The sequence below is a fragment of the Lithobates pipiens genome, unplaced genomic scaffold (genome assembly GCF_037356315.1).
Source record: "Lithobates pipiens isolate NorthernLeopardFrog02 unplaced genomic scaffold, aLitPip1_a1.2 Scaffold_8, whole genome shotgun sequence".
In the NCBI taxonomy this organism is placed as follows: Eukaryota; Metazoa; Chordata; class Amphibia; order Anura; family Ranidae; genus Lithobates; species Lithobates pipiens.
This window is the reverse complement of record NW_027507903.1, coordinates 574,760,009-574,779,748: the sequence shown is the minus strand read 5'-3', so window position 1 is coordinate 574,779,748 and position 19,740 is coordinate 574,760,009. Positions and strand designations below refer to the sequence as shown.

Genomic DNA, 19,740 nt, shown 5'->3' with positions numbered 1-19,740 from the left:
TCTGAATGATGCCTGTAGCTACAAGCATCATTCAGATATCAGCTTTTTCAGCCAGCGATTCCCTATACCATAAGAATGATCATAGCAGCTGTTCTACTGCTTGATCGTTCTTACAGGAGGCGAGAGATGATGCCCCCCCCCCTCCCGCCACCCTCCGGTGCTTCTACCGACTCGCCAATACGATCAAAGCCAGAATCGTTTTTTTTGTTTTGTTTTTTATTTCAGGCTTCCCAGCCTAGAGGTGAGATGTGGGGTCTTATTGACCCCATATCTCACTGTAAAGAGGACCTGGCATGCCAGATTCCTATTACAAGGGATGTTTACATTCCTTGTAATAGGAATAAAAGTGATCAAAAAATTTATTTTTGGGGAAAAAAATTTCAAACTAAAATAAATAAAGTAAAATGAATAAAAAATGCAGATGTGAGTCCCGCCCACATATGAAAACGGTGTTCAAACCACACATGTGAGTTATCGCTGCAAACGTTAGAGCGAGGTAACTCAAAACATGTAACCAGTAAAAAAAATTAAAGCGTCGCCTATGGGGATTTTTAAGTAGCGACGTTTGGCGCCATTCCACGAGCGTGTGCAATTTTGAAGGGTGACATGTTAGGTATTTATTTACCTGGTGTAACTTCATCTTTCACATTATGCAAAAACATTGGGCTAACTTTACTGTTTTTTTTTAAAGCACAAAACAGTTTTTTTAAAAAAAAAACACGTTTAAAAAATTGATGCGCAAATACCGTGCGAGATAAAAAGTTGCAACAACCACCATTGTATTCTCTAGGGTCTTTACTAAAAAAATATATATAATGTTTTGGGGTTCTATGTAATTTTCTAGCAAATAAATGATGATTTTTACATGTAGGAGAGAAATGTCAGAATTGGCCTGTATGCTCCAGAACACCTGATGGCGCTCCCTGCATGTTGGGCCTCTGTATGTGGCCACGCTGTGTAAAACTCCCACACATGTGGTATCGTCATACTCAGGAGTAATAGCAAAATGTGTTTTGGGGTGTAATTTGTGGTATGCATATGCTGTGTGTGAGAAATTACCTGATAATATGGCAATTTTATGGAAAAAAAAACGGAAAAAAAATCTTGATTTTGCAAAGAATTGTGGGAAAAAATGACAACTTCAAAAAACTCATCATGCCTCTTACTAAATACCTTGGAATGTCTTCTTTCCAAAAAGGGGTCATTTGGGGGGTATTTGTACTTTTCTGGCATGTTAGGGTCTCACGAAATGAGATAGGCCGTCAGTACTTCAGGTGTGATCAATTTTCAGATATTGGCACCATAGCTTGTGGACTCTATAACTTTCACAAAGACCAAATAATATACACCAATATTTTTATCAAAGATATGTAGTAGTATAAATTTTGGACAAAATTTATGAAGAAAAATTACTAATCTGCAAAATTTTATAACAGAAACGAAGAAAAATTAATTTTTTTACAGAATTTTCGGTCTTTTTTCTTTTATAGCACAAAAAATAAAAAACCGAGCGGTGATTAAATACCACCAAAAGAAAGCTCTATTTGTGTGAAAAAAGGGACAAAAATTTTATACGGGTAAAGTGTTGCATGACTGAGTAATTGTCATTCAAACTGTGAGAGCACTGAAAGCTGAAAATTGGTCTGGTTATTAACCACTTGCCGCCCACCCTATAACAGAAACACAGCGGCAAAGTAGTTTCAAAATCCTGACCAGACATCATATGACCGGGGGGCATGCATCGCGGTGATCGTTGTTGCGGGATGTCAGTCTGACACCCCACAACTACGATCTCGGTAAAGAGTCTCCGTCTGAGGCTCTTTACCACATGACCAGTCGTGTCCAATCACGGCTGATCACAGTGTAAATAGGAAGAGCCAGTGATCGGCTTTTCCTCACTCGTGTCTGTCAGATGCGAGTAGAGGAGAGCCGATCGGCTGCTCCTCTGACAGAGGATGCCCACACTGGACCACCAGGGATGCACACACCCGAGGATGCCCACACTGGCCCACCAGGGACGCACACCCCCAATGGGCATCACTGATTGGCATGCATTATTGTTTGGCACTGATTGGCATCGATCAGTACAGTATAATACAATGCCACCTATCAGTGCCCATCTGTGCCGCTTATCAGTGCCCATCCGTGCCACCTATCAGTGACCATCCATGCCCATCTGTGCCACCTATCCATGCCCATCTGTGCTGCCTATCCATGCCCATCTGTACCGCCTATCCATGCCCATCCATGCCAATCCGTGCCAGCTATTAGTGCCAATTTGTGCCACCTATCAGTGCCCATCCGTGTCGCCCATCAGTGCTGCCTATCAGTGCCCATAAGTGCCACCTATCAGCGCCACATATCAGTGTCCATCAATGCCACCTCATCAGTGCCACTTCATTGGTGCCACCTCATCGTTGCCCATCAGTGCCCATCAGTGTAGCCCCATCAGTGAAGGAGAAAACGTACTTATTTACACATTTTTTGAAACTGAAACAAAAAAAAACATATTTTTCTTCAAAATTTTCGGTATTTTTTTATTTGTTTAACAAAAAATAAAAACCATAGAGGTGATCAAATACCACCAAAAGAAAGCTCTATTTGTGGGGAAAAAAATGATAGAAATTGAATTTGGGTCCAGTGTAGCATGACCGCGCAATTGTCATTCAAAATGCGACAGTGCTGAAAGCTCAAAATTGGTCTGGGCAGGAAGGTGTTTAAGTGCCCGGTATTGAAGTGGTTAAGGGTGTTTAAGTGCCCAGTGGTCAAGTGGTTAAGGCTGGGTTCACACTGGAGCGATGCAGGAACGCCGCAAATCCGCGGAGTTTTCCCGCTTCGCATGCCTCCCTCCGGCAGTTCACACTGCCCTATGCGGACTGCTGGGAGTGTCAGTGAAACGTTAATGACACCCCCATATCAGTTCGCATATCGCAGTGCGATCTGCAAACTCGGACAGGAATCGGATCGCATGGTGTGAACACCCATGCGATCCGATTCTGCTGCGGACCAAAAAAAGGGTCCTGTGCGAGTTTGGGGCGGGTGCGATGCGAATTCAGCCATACTATCTGTATGGTTGAACTCGCATCGCACAGAGATCGGATGTGATTTGCACTGCAGTGTGGTGCGAAATCACATCCGGTTCTCGTAGCCGCTCCAGTGTGAACCCAGCCTAAAGCACAAGTACACCAAAAAATCAAATTATCACACAGAGTTATGGGACTTTAGATCTATTTTTTTTTTTCCAAGGATTATGTATTTATCACATTTTGCTTTAGTTAATATGTCCTTTTTTATTGTAAAAAAAAGAGTAATAGTATAAGATAAAAGAGTATTAGTATATTTGTTCACTGTGTTTTGGTATAGCACATTAGGATATCCGCAGCAGCTCAGAAAGAATGCAAATTTTATTTATTTATTTCTTTTTTTTTCTTTTTGCTTTGTTTCTTTTTTTGTCACTTCTAGTTTATTCCGTTAGTATATTTTTGGCGCAGGGCCACACCTCTTACAGATGAGTCATTACTTTGTTTCTACAGTTCCCACGTGGCAGAAAACCTTCATGAACTTCTATGAGCATCATGGTACAGAACAGCTAATGGAAGCTATTTACAAATTTGATCATTATCCTACCCCACCCCAGACTTTCAGCTTAGCCCAAAAAAAGTGTAAAAAGGTATTGATGATGTAACCATATAGACAGATCAGCTCAGCAGGAAAACGTGTCAGGGAACTAATTACAAAAATGAGCAGAGTATTCTTCTGACCAGGGCAATGTGAGAACTGGATATACATTGCCTATAGTATATATACTGTATACTTAGTGGAATACAAAGTTAAACCCCCCAGTAAATTTATTTTCAATTTTGGGATTCTTGTAACAATTATTCATGTTTCCCGGGCAGCATACTAGAGCTGACCATATACCCATACATTTCTTTTATTCAGTTTACGGTCTTAATGAAAAAATGTAAGGTTGGGTTCACATATATGCAAATTTTATGCGGTTTTCTCTTCTTCCAATTCGCATGACATACAAGTGTGACTGGCTTTCAAAGGAGTTGGTTCATACAGGTCTGGGGCGGCTGTAGTGCAAATTCCAATTCCGAATTCCTGTGCATTTTTGGGTCCGGTTCAGGTGTGAATTCAAACGAAAAATTCCGACCTGAATTGCACCTGAACCGGTCAATAGAAATGCACCGGACCCCAGGCTGGAACCCGTGGCGGCACATATGTGAACCCAGCCTAATAGATTCCTCCATTCACACTAAAAAAGGTGGATGGATAAATCTTCTGTTGTCACCATTGTATCCTGATAGCCGGTGCCACTGCATAGCTCCCAACTGTCCCTGAGTTGGAGCAAAGTCCCTCTGTCCCTATTTCCTCCTCCTTTGTCCCTCATTTTGGTCTGATCTGTATAGTTGTATATAATACAGGCATACCCCACTTTTAAGTACACAATGGGGTTTATTTACTAAAGCCTGAAAGTGCAAAATCAGGCTCACTTCTGCATAGAAACCAATGAGCTTCTAACCCCAGCTTGTTCAATAAAACTTTGGTAATAAAACCTGGAAGCTCATTGGTTTCTATGCAGAAATGAGCCTGAGTTTGCACTTTCCAGCTTTAGTAAATAAACCTCATTGCATACTTAAAAGTGGGGTATGCCTGTATGCACTTTTTATCTTTTAAAAAGTGTTTACCAGTGCTAAACCTTTCATCCAATTTCTAAATTGCTGCATTTGTACATTTTAAAAGACAATAAAAAGGGATAGTAGTGGTAAAAAAAGCACTTGTGGATTTAATTAACCTTTTTTGGGGGTTAATTCTCCTTTAAGGGGGTGTGGCAGGGGGCATGTCCTATGCCTACATACATTTGCTAGTAGGTGTCCCTCATTCCTATCTCAAAATGTTGGGAGATATGTCATTGGATCAGCCGCCCCCTATCTCCTGCCACCCCCTCTAGTACCAATAGATAGATTCATGCATTGCATGAATCTATCTATGGCCGCCGCTGCCACTCCCTATTCAGGCACCAGGCCCCTTTTCGGGCACAGGGCGCCTGAATTACGGTGGCAGGGGGGTGTTTTTGAAGAGCACCTGATTAGAGCCATAGGCTCTATAATAGGTGCCAAAAAAAGGTCTTGCAAGTGCCATGCTGGGCGCTCGCAGGTCACTGTGTTAGAAAAGCGAATGAATATTGGATGTTCATCTTTGTGGCGATGGTTCAATTATTCACACCAGCCTCTATAGAAAGCCATTGTCTGGCAACACATTGTTAATGGCAGGATCGGGTCACCCGAAGCCCTCCGTGATGTTTTTTCACTCGCAATTGCCGCGACTTCTGGCTCCCGTCAGTGATGTCACGCGGCTCCAGCCAGTCACAGAGCTGGAGTTCGCGGCCCAGGAAGGGAGAGGGGCGAAGATGGATGCGGCCACCAGCAGGAACAGCGCAGGCTTCGCTTGCAGGTAAGTGCCACTAGCCCATTATGCTTTTACTTTGCAGAGGAACAAATAGGAAGTAAAACCCATCAGGGTTTACTTCCTCTTTAATGGGAGCACAGACAGCAATGAAAACTGACAGGGGTTCTAGTCCCTCTCCATTCTATCCAATACAAAAAAAAAAGGTTTTGCCTTTAGTTATACTTTAAGCCTTATGGTCATAATCGGAATTCTCGTCGGAAAAAGCTCTGATGGTTTTCCCGACGGAATTCCGACAGAATTTGGCTCAAGCTGTCTTGCCTGCACACGGTCACATCAAATTCCGATCATTTATAACACGGTGACATACAACAGGACTAGAAAAAGGAAGTTCAATAGCCAATAGCTTCTGTCTCGCAGTTGAATCTGAGCATGCGTGATTTTTGGCATGTCGGAATTGCACACACACGATCGGAATTACCGATAGAACGTTTTTCCGTCGGGAAAATTGAGAACATGCTCTCAATTTTTGGCTGGCGGAAATTCGGACAGCTAAATTCCGATGGAGCATACACACGGTCACATTTTCCGATGAAAAGCTCTCATCTGTCTTTTTCTGGCCGGAATTCCGATCGTGTGTACGCGGCATAAGAGTTTTGCTGTGTGTGGAGGGGAGCTTAGAGGTCATGTCCAGTGATAGGCTAATTACAAAACATAGTACATGCATAGAATTTGGGGGATTGCGGTGACGGGTAGTGATGTCGGACCATGCACTTTATAATACTCTTGTGTTGGTACCAGTAATTGAATGACTTTTAAACGGATACTATTAAAATAATAAACTATTTATTTCTTGATTTGTTTTATCAGGTATATACAGGCTTGTAAAATATTCAAATGCTGAGGACGGGAGAAGACATCGAGGGGCTGTCCCATCGAGACAGGGTAAGTGCAGATGGCGGGCTGGCGGGGGGGGGGGGCACACTGGCAGCATTTGCTCAGTGGCTGCGTTTGATGGCACAGTGCCGGAAATTGATGGGCACAGTGAGGCCACAAATTGATGGAGATTTTCCGAATTTTTCAGTTTGTTTGCGTCCTCCAAATTTTGAGCACCAGCCGCCATTGGATTGGATGCATGAGAGGTTTGACTGATAATTTTCTGCCTGGCTTCTTTGCTTTGCTAAAAGTGGCCACTCGCTGATCAAATTTCGCCCAGTTCATTGAGAACCAGATAAAATTGGCTTGGTGTATGGCCTGCTTGGTCATGCTACTCTGGACATATTAAGTCGTCTATGAAAAGGACCTTATCTGCGTGGAGTTGTCCGTTTTCCACGTGTTCATATGCAACTTTTGTTCATATTCTTTACTTCCCTCTCACAGCCAAAATACTAACCAAAATTATGAGCCTGCTGTATGACTGCACTATGGAAATTAGACTGTAAGCTCTACTGGTGCAGTAACCTGACATAAAGGGTTCTATATGCTACACAAAACCCAATGACATATTAATGTTTAACTATTCAAGTAACATTTAACATCCATACACCACACACTTAGAGCATACCTGTATAAACGAGGACAGCCACATGGAACACAACCAGAAGGACCCAATAGATTTCCATGGTGAGCTTTGATGCAGAGAATAAGCAATGAGCTTTAATGTTGAAGACCCCAAAGATGCAAGTCAGTTGCTTTCTCTCTCTAATCCCGTGTGGCTCAGGATGCTGATATCTTGTGGTATATGAAATGAAATATATGAACCTCACTCTGTTTCCTGTAATTCTGGACCTCCCCTTCAACGGGGTTTTGCCTAACGGAAGTGTATTCGTAAGCACATTTGAAGGGCCCCCTCCTCTCCGTTCACATTCTTATTGTCTTTTCATTTCAATACAGATAAGAGCTGGTAAAAAATACAATTAATTAAAATAGGAAAAAGAAACACAATACAGAAAGTAACATTTCCTATGGAGAATGGGTGTAATCAGTGGGAGCGTAGGATGGCACTTCCTCACCTTCAAAATGCCAATGACCTTCCCCAGAATGTACTTTGTAATACTTTGTAACTTGGTAAATGTACAAAGCTGTATTGATAGCTTCCACCAGGGCTTATGCAAGACGATTTTGCACCCTAGGCAAGACTAGCTACTTGCACCATCGCTTCTTCCCCCCCCCCCCCCCCCCCACAAAAAAAATAAAACATCAACATTTTTAAAAACAGTAAAAAATAATAAAACAACAAAACATGAAACTGCTAAATTTCTCCAGCTAACATCATCCAAGTGTGCAGCAGTATGCGAAACGTTGGCACAGTGTGTGTGGAACATCAGCGGCAGTGGAAAGCAAGCCCGGACTGGGACAAAAAATAAGCCTGGGCATTTTAGACTGAGCAGCCCATTTTTTTATTAACCTCTTAACGACCAGCCGTGGCAGGTTGGCACGGCTGCGCAAACCGCCGTAGGTGTATGTCGGCCACTTTAAGAGGAATAGGGGGGGTGCGTATGCCCACAGTGCAATGCCAGAGTGGATGCACGTGGCCGGTGGCCGCAATGTTCCCGCCGGCGACCCGCGATCGCTCCTTACAGAGACAGATGGAGGATTTGTCAATGTAAACAGATGGATCCCCCTACTGTCAGGGAAGTAGAGAGAGATCTGCTGTTCCATCCCCCCTACAGTTAGAAACACTTCCTAGGGAACACATAACACTTTGATCACCCCCCTAGTGTTAACCCCTTCCCTGCCAGTGACATTTATACAGTAATTAGTAGCTATTTTTTAGCTCTGATCGCTGTATAAATGTCATTGGTCCAAAAAAAGTGTCAGAAGTGTCCGATCTGTCCGCAGTCGCGCCAAAAATCGCTGATCGCCGCCATTAGTAGTAAAAAATAATAATAAAAAGTCCATAAATATATCCCCTATTTTGTAGACTCTAACTTTTGTGCAAACCAGGAAATATACTCTTATTGTGATTTTTTTTTTAACAAAATATGTAGAAGAATACATATTGGCCTAAACTGATGAAGAACATTTTTTGGGGATATTTATTATAGAAAAAAAGTAAAAAATATAGTTTTTTTTTTTTCAAAATTTGGCGCTCTTTTGCTGTTTATAGCGCAAAAAATTTAAACCGCAGAGGTAAGCAAATACCACCAAAAGAAAGGACGTCAATTTTGTTTGGGTACAACGTCGCACGACCACGCAATTGTCAGTTAAAGCGGCACAGTGCCTTAACACAAAAAATGGCCTGGGCTGAAGTGGTTAAACCAAATTTTAAATAATGACAACTACCAGTTTCTCAGGGTCTTTTAGTTATTTTAGCCTGCTCTACTCCATTGGTGTCAGTGGTTGTTTATTTTGGGTTATTTTCTGCAACCAGATTCTTGAGTGTTTACTGCCACCGCACCTACTCACATGTGTCCATGTGCAAAATGAATGTGAATAGGAGTAACTTTATAATTAAGAATCAGCTGCTGCACTTGCAGGACTCTAATGAGGGAAAGTGGCAGGGTCATCATCCCTTTAGATGTGATTTCCTTTAGGGAGTATCTCACCAAAAATGACATTTTCGTTAAAGGGTATGCCCAAAATCTCACATGTATCTTAGTGCAGACTTCTGGGAAACTCAATAAGCCAATCACACAAGCAGGAAAATACATTTTTGGGGGTGTTCTTTACACCATCTGTGTACAGAATGCCTCCAGGTAGCCATATTGCATTGCATACTACAGAAAGTGAAAGCACTGCAGATTGAAAAGGAAAGGCAATTTTTAATAACATTTAAAGTAAAAGTCCAGCCAAAGCTCGTTTGGCTGGACTTCTCCCATGATGGATCACAGGAGTGCAATTCTATTTGGCTGGCAGGGGACCCAGAAGAGGGGGATCAGGGCTGCTCAGAGAAAAAACATTACACAGGACAGGTAAGCACGAACATGTTTGTTTTTTGTTAAAAAAATAACCTTTTCAATCACTTTAAGACATTTTAGTGCAATCTATAGGCCACTGTACATTCATTATCACAAAGACACTTTTTTCTTAGGAAACATTTTTATTGCAAAAGCTTTTAAATAAAACACGTTAAAACAAAATTTACACACATGTATTACAAATATCCTGAAGTGGAACTATGGTCAAAATAAAAAATACATATGATGCAATCTATCACTAGCATTAATGCAGCAGTTTTTTTTTTTAAGCCCCTATTAAACATAGATGTATTACTGATTGATCCTGGCAATAGAGCAGTTATTTTGGCATTTTCCATTGGCCAAGATGCTCAGCAGCTTTAATTTATATATATTTTTAAATTTTTTCAAAAGAAAAAGGAAAACAGTTGCTGTAACTGTCAGCTAATGTAAGGCTATAATATGTTTTTTCTCTTGCTTAACCACTTCAGCCCCGGAGCATTTGGCTGGCCAAAGACCAGAGCACGTTTTGCGATTCGGCACTGCATCGGTTTAACTAACAATTGCGCGTCGTGCCATGTGGCTCCGAAACAAAATTGACGGAAATTCTGGGGAAAGATAGCAACCATATGGCTGGGATCCTGGCACATGGCTCAGCCTCTCAGCAAACCACTGAGAGGCTGAGCCAGCTGCTCCCGCCCCCTTCACAGCCCAGTGCTCCGGGGAGCATGGGGGAGGGGGTGGGGCTGCAGTCATCAGCTCTCTGCTCAGGGACCACTGAGAACCGAGCGATCAGTAGTGTTTGAGCACTCGGTTCTCAGCCTTAGAGCCAACGAGGGACAGGTACAGCATTAGACCGGTGCTGTATCCACCTTGGTAGATATGGTTAAAAAAAAAAAAATACCCATACTTCTCTTTTAAAGTCCATTTTAAACTAAATGCATCTAAAACAATCCTGTCCACAGAGTGACAACACTGCTGTGTGATATCTTAGCTGAACAAACAGCAGCGTCACCCTGTTCAAGGAACTGTAAATATAACATGATTACTGGCAGGATCAACAGGTAACAAAACATGGTACAGGAGTAACTGCTGTGCTAATGTTACTGACAGACTGGATCATTTATTTATTTTTTTTGCTTTTAAAAGACATTTTGAAAAGGCTTAAATCTCCACAAACCTTCCCCTTGCTACCCAAGACAATTTGATCATGGAGTTCTGTATAACGTACAAATTGCCAAAATTTGAGCCATTGGTGGCTCTTTGGCCACCATCTAGCTCTAAAAAAAAGTCAATTTTTTAAGGAGATGGGTGGCCAAAGTTGTTGGCTGAGCAGCGTCTGCATCCAATCAGATGCAGTCACTGTTCAGGCATTTGGACAGCCATGCATGTTGGCTGTCAGAATAGCCAGCAGGGCAGATGCCTGCATCCATGCTGTTTAGTGTGTATGGAGGCACTTGTTTAATTTTTCTTGTTCAGCTCCTGGGCTGACCAACAGAAACCTATATCAGTGACGGTGAACCTTGGCACCCCAGATGTTTTGGAACAACATTTCCCATGATGCTCAACTACACTGCAGAGTGCATGAGCATCATGGGAAATGTAGTTCCAAAACAGCTGGGGTGCCAAGGTTCGCCATCACTGACCTATATACATATGGCTAGCCTTATAAGTCTGTAAGGCTCATTGGGCCAATGCTCAAGAGCTATTTTGTTTATCTCTTGAACCTGAATGCAACTGAACACTCCCATTACCCAGAAAGCTGGCATAACTGTTGAACAACAAGATCAACGATGCTCACCCACTTTCTTACTGAGGACGAAAAGTCCCTTTAAGCCCCTTTTATTGTGACATAAATTCTAAAGTATTCTTGGAACGCGAAGACCACTAAGAGACAAGAGCTATGAGGAACAAGACACAACTATGGGGATCGAGTTACCTGGGACCATCACACTACCATTCTTCTTTTACCAGTTCAAGCCAACACTTGAATGGTTGGCAATATTCACTTTTATAAAAATGGTGGACAAAGCCATTAGGGTACAACCCCTTCATGACTGGGGCATTTTAGTCCCTTCAAGACCAGAGGCAGTTTTTGGAGAAGAATTTAACTGAGGCCATCTTAGTATACAGTAGACATGAACATGCAGAACACAATCCCGCAGATTAAAGTGCAGTGCAAAACAGCCCACAAATGTCTACGTTCTGGTGTGAAAATATACTACAGATATAGGGTTGGGTCATCTTTAGCTGGTCTTGAAGCAAGTAAAGTGTCACCTCACCTAAAAATGATAGTCTTGAAGGAGTTTTTGATCTGATCCCACCAACCTTGGACTTATGAGTTGTCCTGCCCACCCTATATGCTTCTACTCATCCTTTTAAATAAAATACAACACAAAATAAATAGAACATGTAAAAGGGGGAGTGAGAACCATTGGCGTTCACAGTAGGTAGCAGGAAACTCAAGTGTAGATATCAGGATTCCCCAAGATGAATAAAAGGACTATTAGGTAGTTTTGCAATAAAGCATCTCGAATGAGGGATATGGACTAACCCCTCATGGGGGCAGTTCATTTCATCTAAAAGCCAACGCTTATTTTTAAAGCAGAACTACAGGCAAGCGATAAGTTCACAAATACTTTGTAATTATTTTCAGTCATGTGATCCCCACACCGCTGCCACCCTGCACAGAGGGCAACACTATTATTTACAGTTAGACCCGCTTATTATTATACGAACAGTAATTCAAATCATTTTTTTAATGCCCACATAACTGGACTGAGTGTCCTTTTGATCTTTGTCTTGAGTTCTGCTTTAAGAAGCCTTGGCATGTGAGCTTCTCTAGACATATAAAGATAAAAAGTAGAAAGAGGCTGCATTCTTTCAACCACTTTGGTTATCTGGTTCCTGAGATTTGCACAGCTCCGAAAGATATAATACATAATCAAACTAAAAAATATAATCTAGCTTATTAAACATATAAACATTACAATTTAATGTAAAAAAAAAAATACATCTATGCACAACAAACATTTTTACTAGATATAAAATCAAATAATGTTCTGAGATATGCACATTTTTTGAACTTCAATTATATTGCCAAAAGGATACAATTAAGGCTAGGTTCACACTATTGTGAATGGGATGCGAGATCCCTGCATCCAATTTGCACTAGCAGGAGATTTTGACGGCTCTCTATGGAGCCGGTTCACATATCTCCTCAACGGGTCTGGTGCATTTTGCAGAAAAATTCGGGCTCAAATCGGACCTGAAACAGTGTACCGGACCCCTGCTGGGAGCCGCATGTGGCTCATATGTGAACCGAGCCTAAGACAAAATGAAATATTCTGATACCAGAATCCTGGTACTGGCATTGTTTGCTGCTGGATGTTAGGCTTTGGTGTATAGCAAGGGTCTCCAAACTTTTCAGTTTGAGGATTACATTTTATATTTTACATATACATATAATATTACATATTTTACATATATTCCTGGGCTTGAAAAAAATCTCCATTAGTTCCCCACTTATATCAGGGTCCCCATTAGAGTCTCCATCAGCGTTCAGGGCTGGACTGGGACAAAAATTTGGCCCTGGACTTCATCCAGACCGGGCCACTTTAATTTTGCAAACAAGCACAAAAACAGTATATATATATATATATATATATATATATATATATATATATATATACTGTTGGGGAGTGGGGTGGAAGACACAGAGGGACAGCGTGGGTGGTGGAGGACACAGGGGGACACTGTGGGGAGTTTATTTGTAGCTATCACTGTCAAAAATGTAATTTCTTACCACATTATATTTTGGATCTGTATTCTATCCCTTTTACTGTCCTGTTCTGTCTAACCCCATTTCTTTCCTATTCCATCAATCCCTCATTCCTTTTCTTTTCTGTCTCTCTCCCAATTCCTTGCCATATGTTGCATCTCCTTTCCAGTTCTGTACCATCTATTCCCATTTCCATTCTTCTTTGTACCTCCCAATTCTGTCCTTTCCGGTTTCTCCCTTCCCTTTTTCATTTTGCCCACCCTATTCTACTCCAAAACCATCCCTCTTCTATTCCTATGCGATCCTAATTTGCTTCTCCGAGTTTCTGGTCTATTGTGGCCTCTATATAGCTTATTGGGTCCATTATCATTCCATTATATTAAAATTTCTATTTCCATTCCATCCTAATTTTCAGTGATAATGTATGCCACTATGCCCATGGTAACCGTTTGGTTCTCATATCCATCCAGTCTTGTTGATTCTACCTTGTTAAGGGTCATTGCCACCCTTTCCCATAGATGTTCATTTATGTTGTCCCTTTCTAGCCATCCCATACTTTGCGTTTTTATTCTATCCCATCTCTCCTAATTCACTACCTACTTTTACTAATTCCCTCATTACCTGCTCTGTCTCCTTTCTTAATCTTTCTGACTCCTTTCCAGTTCATTCCTTATTATTTTTAGATGTGCAACAAAATGTTTTAAAAGAGCAAAACACTTTTGGGGACAATCTATCCATTCTGGCCAACTGTCCACCTGTCCCGTGTATCAGTGTTTCTGTCTTGTATACAACATCTTTATCATTAATGCCTATCTCTGGTTTTATCCTAAAGTTTACACATTTTTTTTCGCATTGATCATATTTACTATGTGCTGTAGATCTATACCTACTTTGCCAATCTGCCCCGCAATATTGCGCATTTTAGTGTTTTTTCCATAGTTTCTAGCTCTAATAAAAATAATGCATTATTCCCAAACCATAGTAGCATTGGCAATTTAACAATATTAAATCCTCAGGACAGTAAAGTACTGTAGCTATAAGTGTAACACCAAACCAAACAAACACACAGAAATCTGTACAAAATATAAAGAATACGATCTGATAAAATGTATCGTCCAGGTATAATAATATCCATATGGCAACATTCAATTGAAATGAAGAGGACGCGGGAGCCCCTCATATATACGAGCTTCACACCCAGATTGTTCCTACATGGTCGTGTTCCATGCATGTGTTTTTGACTAGGCCTGGTCCTTTTTTTTAGAAATGATAACTGTGTTCGTAAGTATGCAGAAGGATCTGCGTCGGACATCGGTTTTTGGCCAGGCTATACATTCAAAATGTCTATGCTGACAGTACAACTTAAAATGGGTAACTAACAAGCCTAGACCGCACTTTTGTCCTGCAGTGGAACTTCTGAGGCGTTAGGCTTTTTTGGTGTTCGTTTCATAAGGTCATAAAATCCTTTCTTTCCATTTTGAAGAAAATAGTAGCTCAGGAGGCTTACTACGGCTACTAGTGCAACCACTCCTACAGTGGCAAGAGCTGCCACAAGTATAATGTTACCTGTAGAAAAAAAAAGAAAAAGCTAATTAGTTTCACACTTCTTACATAAATGTATAAACTCACCTGAACGTATTTTTTTCATTTTCATTGTTAAGTTTCTAATGAAAGTTTGTTACCATAATCTCATTATAATTTTTAAGGGAATTACATGTGAAGCCAGGTGCTGGACTACAGAAGGAGATGTTTCCTCTTTACACTCAGTTTGCGCTCACTTTCTGCTGTTATGCTGAATGTTGTTGGACTAGGGGGGACTATAGCCAGAAAAGTCTATAGATTCTAATGCAGAACGCTGAGGATGATAGGAATTAAAGAAAAAGCTTACCTTTGGGAACCTGTTACATGTTTCACCTGTTTTTAGGGTAGAACATGCAACATGTTCCCACAACTGCAGCCTCTACCGGACCTCCCACCTCTAGTGACAGTGAGCCAGGGATCTTCTCCCCAAACTTGCCGTCACAGATTAAGAAAAAATCACTGGCAGGCGGGGCTCTCCCCGTTCCCCCCACCCCCAGAGTTCTGTGAATGGGAGAACTACAAGTACTTACAGCCTTTGTGGCTGACAGCTTGTAATTCTAAGTGAACTGCCAGGGTGCTGTTGAGTTCTCTACGTAGTTCATGGTTTCTTCCTGTCATTGTGTAAGGCCCCATTCACACCTGGGCATAGCGTTTTCAGGCAGAAAATCGTGCGTTTTTACAGTGACTTTGTGGCATTTTTTACCACGATTTTGTGGCGTGTTTTGCCGCAATTTTGTCCAGGGCAAAAGGTCACCAATGTAAAAAGAAGGAAAATGCCCAAATCTGCTCGATTCGAGCAACAAAAAAGGGTCCAGAACTTGTCTGAGCTTCAGGCGTTCGGCTTCAGGCGACTTGGAGTGGAGATGTGAACCATCTCCATTGAGAATAATAGATTTTTTCTCCTCCAGCGTTTTGTAGCTTCAGGCTTCAAGCTACAAAATGCTCAGGTGTGAATGGGACCTAACTGCCTGCCGGAATGAGCTACGAGCAGACCGCTTACACTGACAGTCTGAAGGAGTCCGTAATGTCACCCCCCTCCCCCCACCCCAGTGACAGCAGGCCAGAGATCTTCTCCCTGCACCAGCTGTCACTATTTGAAAAACATGCGTCCCGCCCACAAGGCTGTGACATTCTTAATTTTTAATAATTGGCCAATTATGATTTTATTAGATAGTGGTATGTTGTAGGTTATAGGTGCTCAATAAAGTTATTATTCTTTAACCGCTTCAGCCCCGGAAGATTATGTTGTAGATATTGTATGTTGTAGGTTATAGGTGCTCAATAAAGTTATTATTCTTTAACCGCTTCAGCCCCGGAAGATTTTACCCCCTTCCTGACCAGAGCACTTTTTGCGATTCGGCACTGCGTTGCTTTAACTAACAATTGCGACGTTACACCCAAACAAAATTGCTGTCCTTTTTTTCCCACAAATAGAGCTTTCTTTTGTTGGTATTTGATCACCTCCGCAGTTTTTATTTTTTGCGCTATAAACAAAAAAAGAGCGACAATTTTGAAAAAAAAGCAATGTTTTACTTTTTGCTATAGCTGCACAATTAATCGTTAAAAGACTGCGATCTTGGACACAGCCAATCACAGATCATGCTAAATGACCAATCACAGCGGCCATTTAGCACTTGATCGGCGTGTCCAATGAGAGTTGATCTCATATGTAAACATATGAGATCATCTCTCATCTTCGGCTCCCCTCCTCACACAGAGACAGCGTGTGAGGAGAGAGAGCTTCCATGCTGCCGCTGCAGCGTCAGTGAAACGTGAGTGAACACTAAAACAGTGAGACACACAACACACATGCCCACCTGTCCCCAGTGCCACCTATCTGTGCCATCTGACCTCAGTGCCATCTGTCCTTAGTGCCACCTGTCAGTGCCATCTGTCCCCAGTGCCACCTGTCAGTGACATCTGTCCCCAGTGCCACCCGTCTCCGCCATCTGTCCCCAGTGCCACCCATCTCCGCCATCTGTCCCAAGTGCCACCCGTCTCCGCCATCTGTTCCCAGTGCCACCTGTCTCCAGTGCTACCTGTCCCCAGTGCTACCTGTCAGTGTCACGTGCCATCTGTTTTCAGTGTCACGTGTCATCAGTGCCACGTATTAGTGCCATCTGTCATCAGTCCCATGTATTAGTTCCATCTGTCAGTGCCACGTATTAGTGCCATCTGTCACATCAGTGTTACATGTCATCAGTGCCACATCAGTGTCACGTGTCATCAGTGCCACATATTAGTGCCATCTGTCATCAGTGTCACGTGTCATCAGTGCCACGTATTAGTGCCATCTGTCATCAGTGTCACATCAGTGTCATGTGCCATCAGTGCCACGTATCAGTGCCATCTGTCATCAGTGCCACGTCACTGTCATGTGTCATTGTCTTGGTGCTCCAGGGTCTTCAAAAGTGTAATAGGTAGTCAACAAGTTAGATGTGTAATTTATGCTCCTAGAACACCTGATGGTGCTCCCTGCATGTTGGGCCTCTCTTAGTGGCCAGGCTGTGGAAAAGTCCCACACATGTGGTATCGTAATACTCAGGAGGAGTAGCAGAATGTATTTTGGGGCGTTATTTGTGGTATACACATGCCACGTGAGAGAAATAACCTATTGCAATGACAATTTTGTGGGGGAAAAAAAAATCTTCACTTTGCAAAGAATTGTGGGAAAAAATGACAACATCAAAAACCTCACCATGCCTCTTACTAAATACATTGGAATGTTTATATCAGGTGTGATCAATTTTTTTTATGATTTGCACCACACCTTGTAGACTCTCTAACTTTCACAAAGACCAAATAATATCCACTAATTTGGGTTATTTTTTACCAAAGATATGTAGCAGTATAAATCGTGGGCAAAATTCATGAAGAAAAATTTATAATTTGCAAAATTTTATCACAGAAACAAAGAAAAAATTTTTTTTTTTTTTTTACATTTCGGTCTTTTTTCATTTATAGCGCAAAAAATGAAAAACCCAGAGGTGATCAAATACCACCAAAAGAAAGCTCTATTTGTATGAAAAAAAGGACAAAAAAATTAGTAAAATGAGTAATTGTCATTGAAAGTGTGAGAGCACCGAAAGCTGAAAATTGGTTTGGGCAGGAGGAGGATTTAAGTGCCCAGTAGGCAAGTGGTTAAAGTCTAAACCCTTTTATGACACTTGTTTCTTACTGTATGGTTAAAATCTGATTTTTTTTGCTAGAAAATTACTTGGAACCCCCAAACACCAAACATTATATATATATTTTTAGCAGAGGCCCTAGGGAATAAAATGGCGGTTGTTGCAATATTTTTTATGTCACACTGTATTTGCACAGTGGTCTTTCAAACGCAATTTTTTGGGAAAAATACAGTTCAATGAATAAAAAAAACAAAAAACAAAAAAACAAACCAGTAAAGTTAGCTCAATTATTTTTTTTTATGTGAAAGATGATGTTACGCCGTGAGAATCGTGATCTATCTTATAAGCAAAAAAAATGTGGTTCTCATTTTAGCCAGAATCGTGCAGCTCTACTTTTTGCTATAATAAATATCCCCAAAAAATCTATAAAAATAAATGTTTCCCTCAGTTTAGACCGAGATATTCTTCTACATATTTTTGGTAAAAAAAAAATGCTATAAGTGTATATATTGATTGATTGTTTTGCACAAAAGTTATAGCGTCTACAAAATATGGGATAGTTTTATGGCATTTTTATTATCAATTATTTTTATTAGTAATGTCGGCGATCTTAGATTTTTATTGTAACTGCGGACATATCGGACACTTTTGACACTATTTTGGGACTATTGTCATTTATACAGCGATCAGTGCTATAAAAATACACTGATTACTGTGTAAATGACACTGGCAGGGAAGGGGTTAAACAATAGGGGGCGATCAAGGGGTCCCAGTGAGGTGTTTCTAACTGTGAGAGGACAGGACTGACTAGAAGAGGAACCAGATTGTTGTTCCTACGATCTGTCTCTCCTCCCCTGTCCAAACCGGGATTTGTGTGTTTACCGTGGGGGGGGGGGGTACTACTCCCTGTCATCGGGAGCAGTGATCTCTGTCATGTCACTAGGCAAAATGGAGAAATGCCTTGTCTCCCCGTTCTGCCGCTCTGTGACATGATCACTAGTAGACCAGCGGACATGGAGTCCCACGGGCACGGTCACGTTGTATGCAGCGGGCGAGCGCGCCCGCTAGCCCCGCCCGCCAATTGAAGGGGAAGTACAGGTGTGGTATGCCTGTACCAGAAGGAATATTTAACATTTCTGTCTAGAAATTAAAAGGGCTACCGTTGGCTCTGGAAATGTGAAAAGAGCTGCAGTAGCCTCACTTACTGTATATTGTGTTATTTCTACTGTAAAACGTATTTGTAAAAACGGCCCCAGTATTTGATACAGATGGATATGATAGGTACCATAATCCCCATAAAGAATTATGGCATCAGTGTGTCTGCAATACAGTTCACCAAAGGAAGGTCCTGCGTGTCAAACATGTAACCACAGGACGTCGTTTTTTGAAAATCACGGGGGTTGGTTAGGAAGGATCTTGGGTTACTACACAAGCAAATAGTAGATTTCCTTTTTTTAAATGAAATTCCTTTTAATGTCTCCTGGCATTACTTACTGCTTTCAACTTTTAAATCCCGTTGTATGGATGTATCACCATGTTCGTTCTTGGCTATACAGGTGTAGGCTCCGTTATGGTAAGATGATGCTTCTTTGATGGTGATGGTGGATCTGTCTTTTTGGGGGTAGTCCACCTGAGCCTGAGGTGGGATTTTCCAGCTGTATGTAGGAGGAGGCAGAGCATCTGAATGACAAGTCAAATTGACAGACCCTCCTACACTAATTGCTGATTGTGTTGAGATGTTCACTGTTGGGAGCTCTGGTGGGTCTGAAAAACAAAAGATATTTATGTATAATCTATGTTTATTGGGTTTTCACGTTATGTACAAAGTTATACAATGTAACATTTTAGAGGTCCTTACATAAGGAAAAGTGCTGTACAGTATTTTATATCAACAGTACATGACACCATATTACAGCCATTCTCAACCAGGGTTCCGATT

General features: G+C 41.5%; 2 protein-coding genes across 2 annotated transcripts in view; both read right to left on the bottom strand.

Annotated features, from left to right (window-relative positions):
• LOC143961063 (intercellular adhesion molecule 1-like) overlaps positions 1-7,191 on the bottom strand; it is an 88,442-nt gene extending 81,251 nt beyond the window's left edge. The window contains exon 1 of the mRNA XM_077470204.1: positions 6,977-7,191. Within this exon, the coding sequence (XP_077326330.1) occupies positions 6,977-7,034 (58 nt within the window). The 5' untranslated portion in view covers positions 7,035-7,191. The remainder of the gene's footprint in view (positions 1-6,976) is intronic.
• Positions 7,192-9,434: 2,243 nt separating this feature from the next.
• The window catches only part of LOC143961062 (intercellular adhesion molecule 5-like), a 50,752-nt gene continuing 40,446 nt past the window's right edge, over positions 9,435-19,740 (bottom strand). The window contains exons 7-8 of the mRNA XM_077470203.1: positions 19,296-19,565; positions 9,435-14,658 (exon numbers count right to left, since the gene is read on the bottom strand). Of these exons, the coding sequence (XP_077326329.1) occupies positions 14,477-14,658; positions 19,296-19,565 (452 nt within the window). The 3' untranslated portion in view covers positions 9,435-14,476. The remainder of the gene's footprint in view (positions 14,659-19,295; positions 19,566-19,740) is intronic.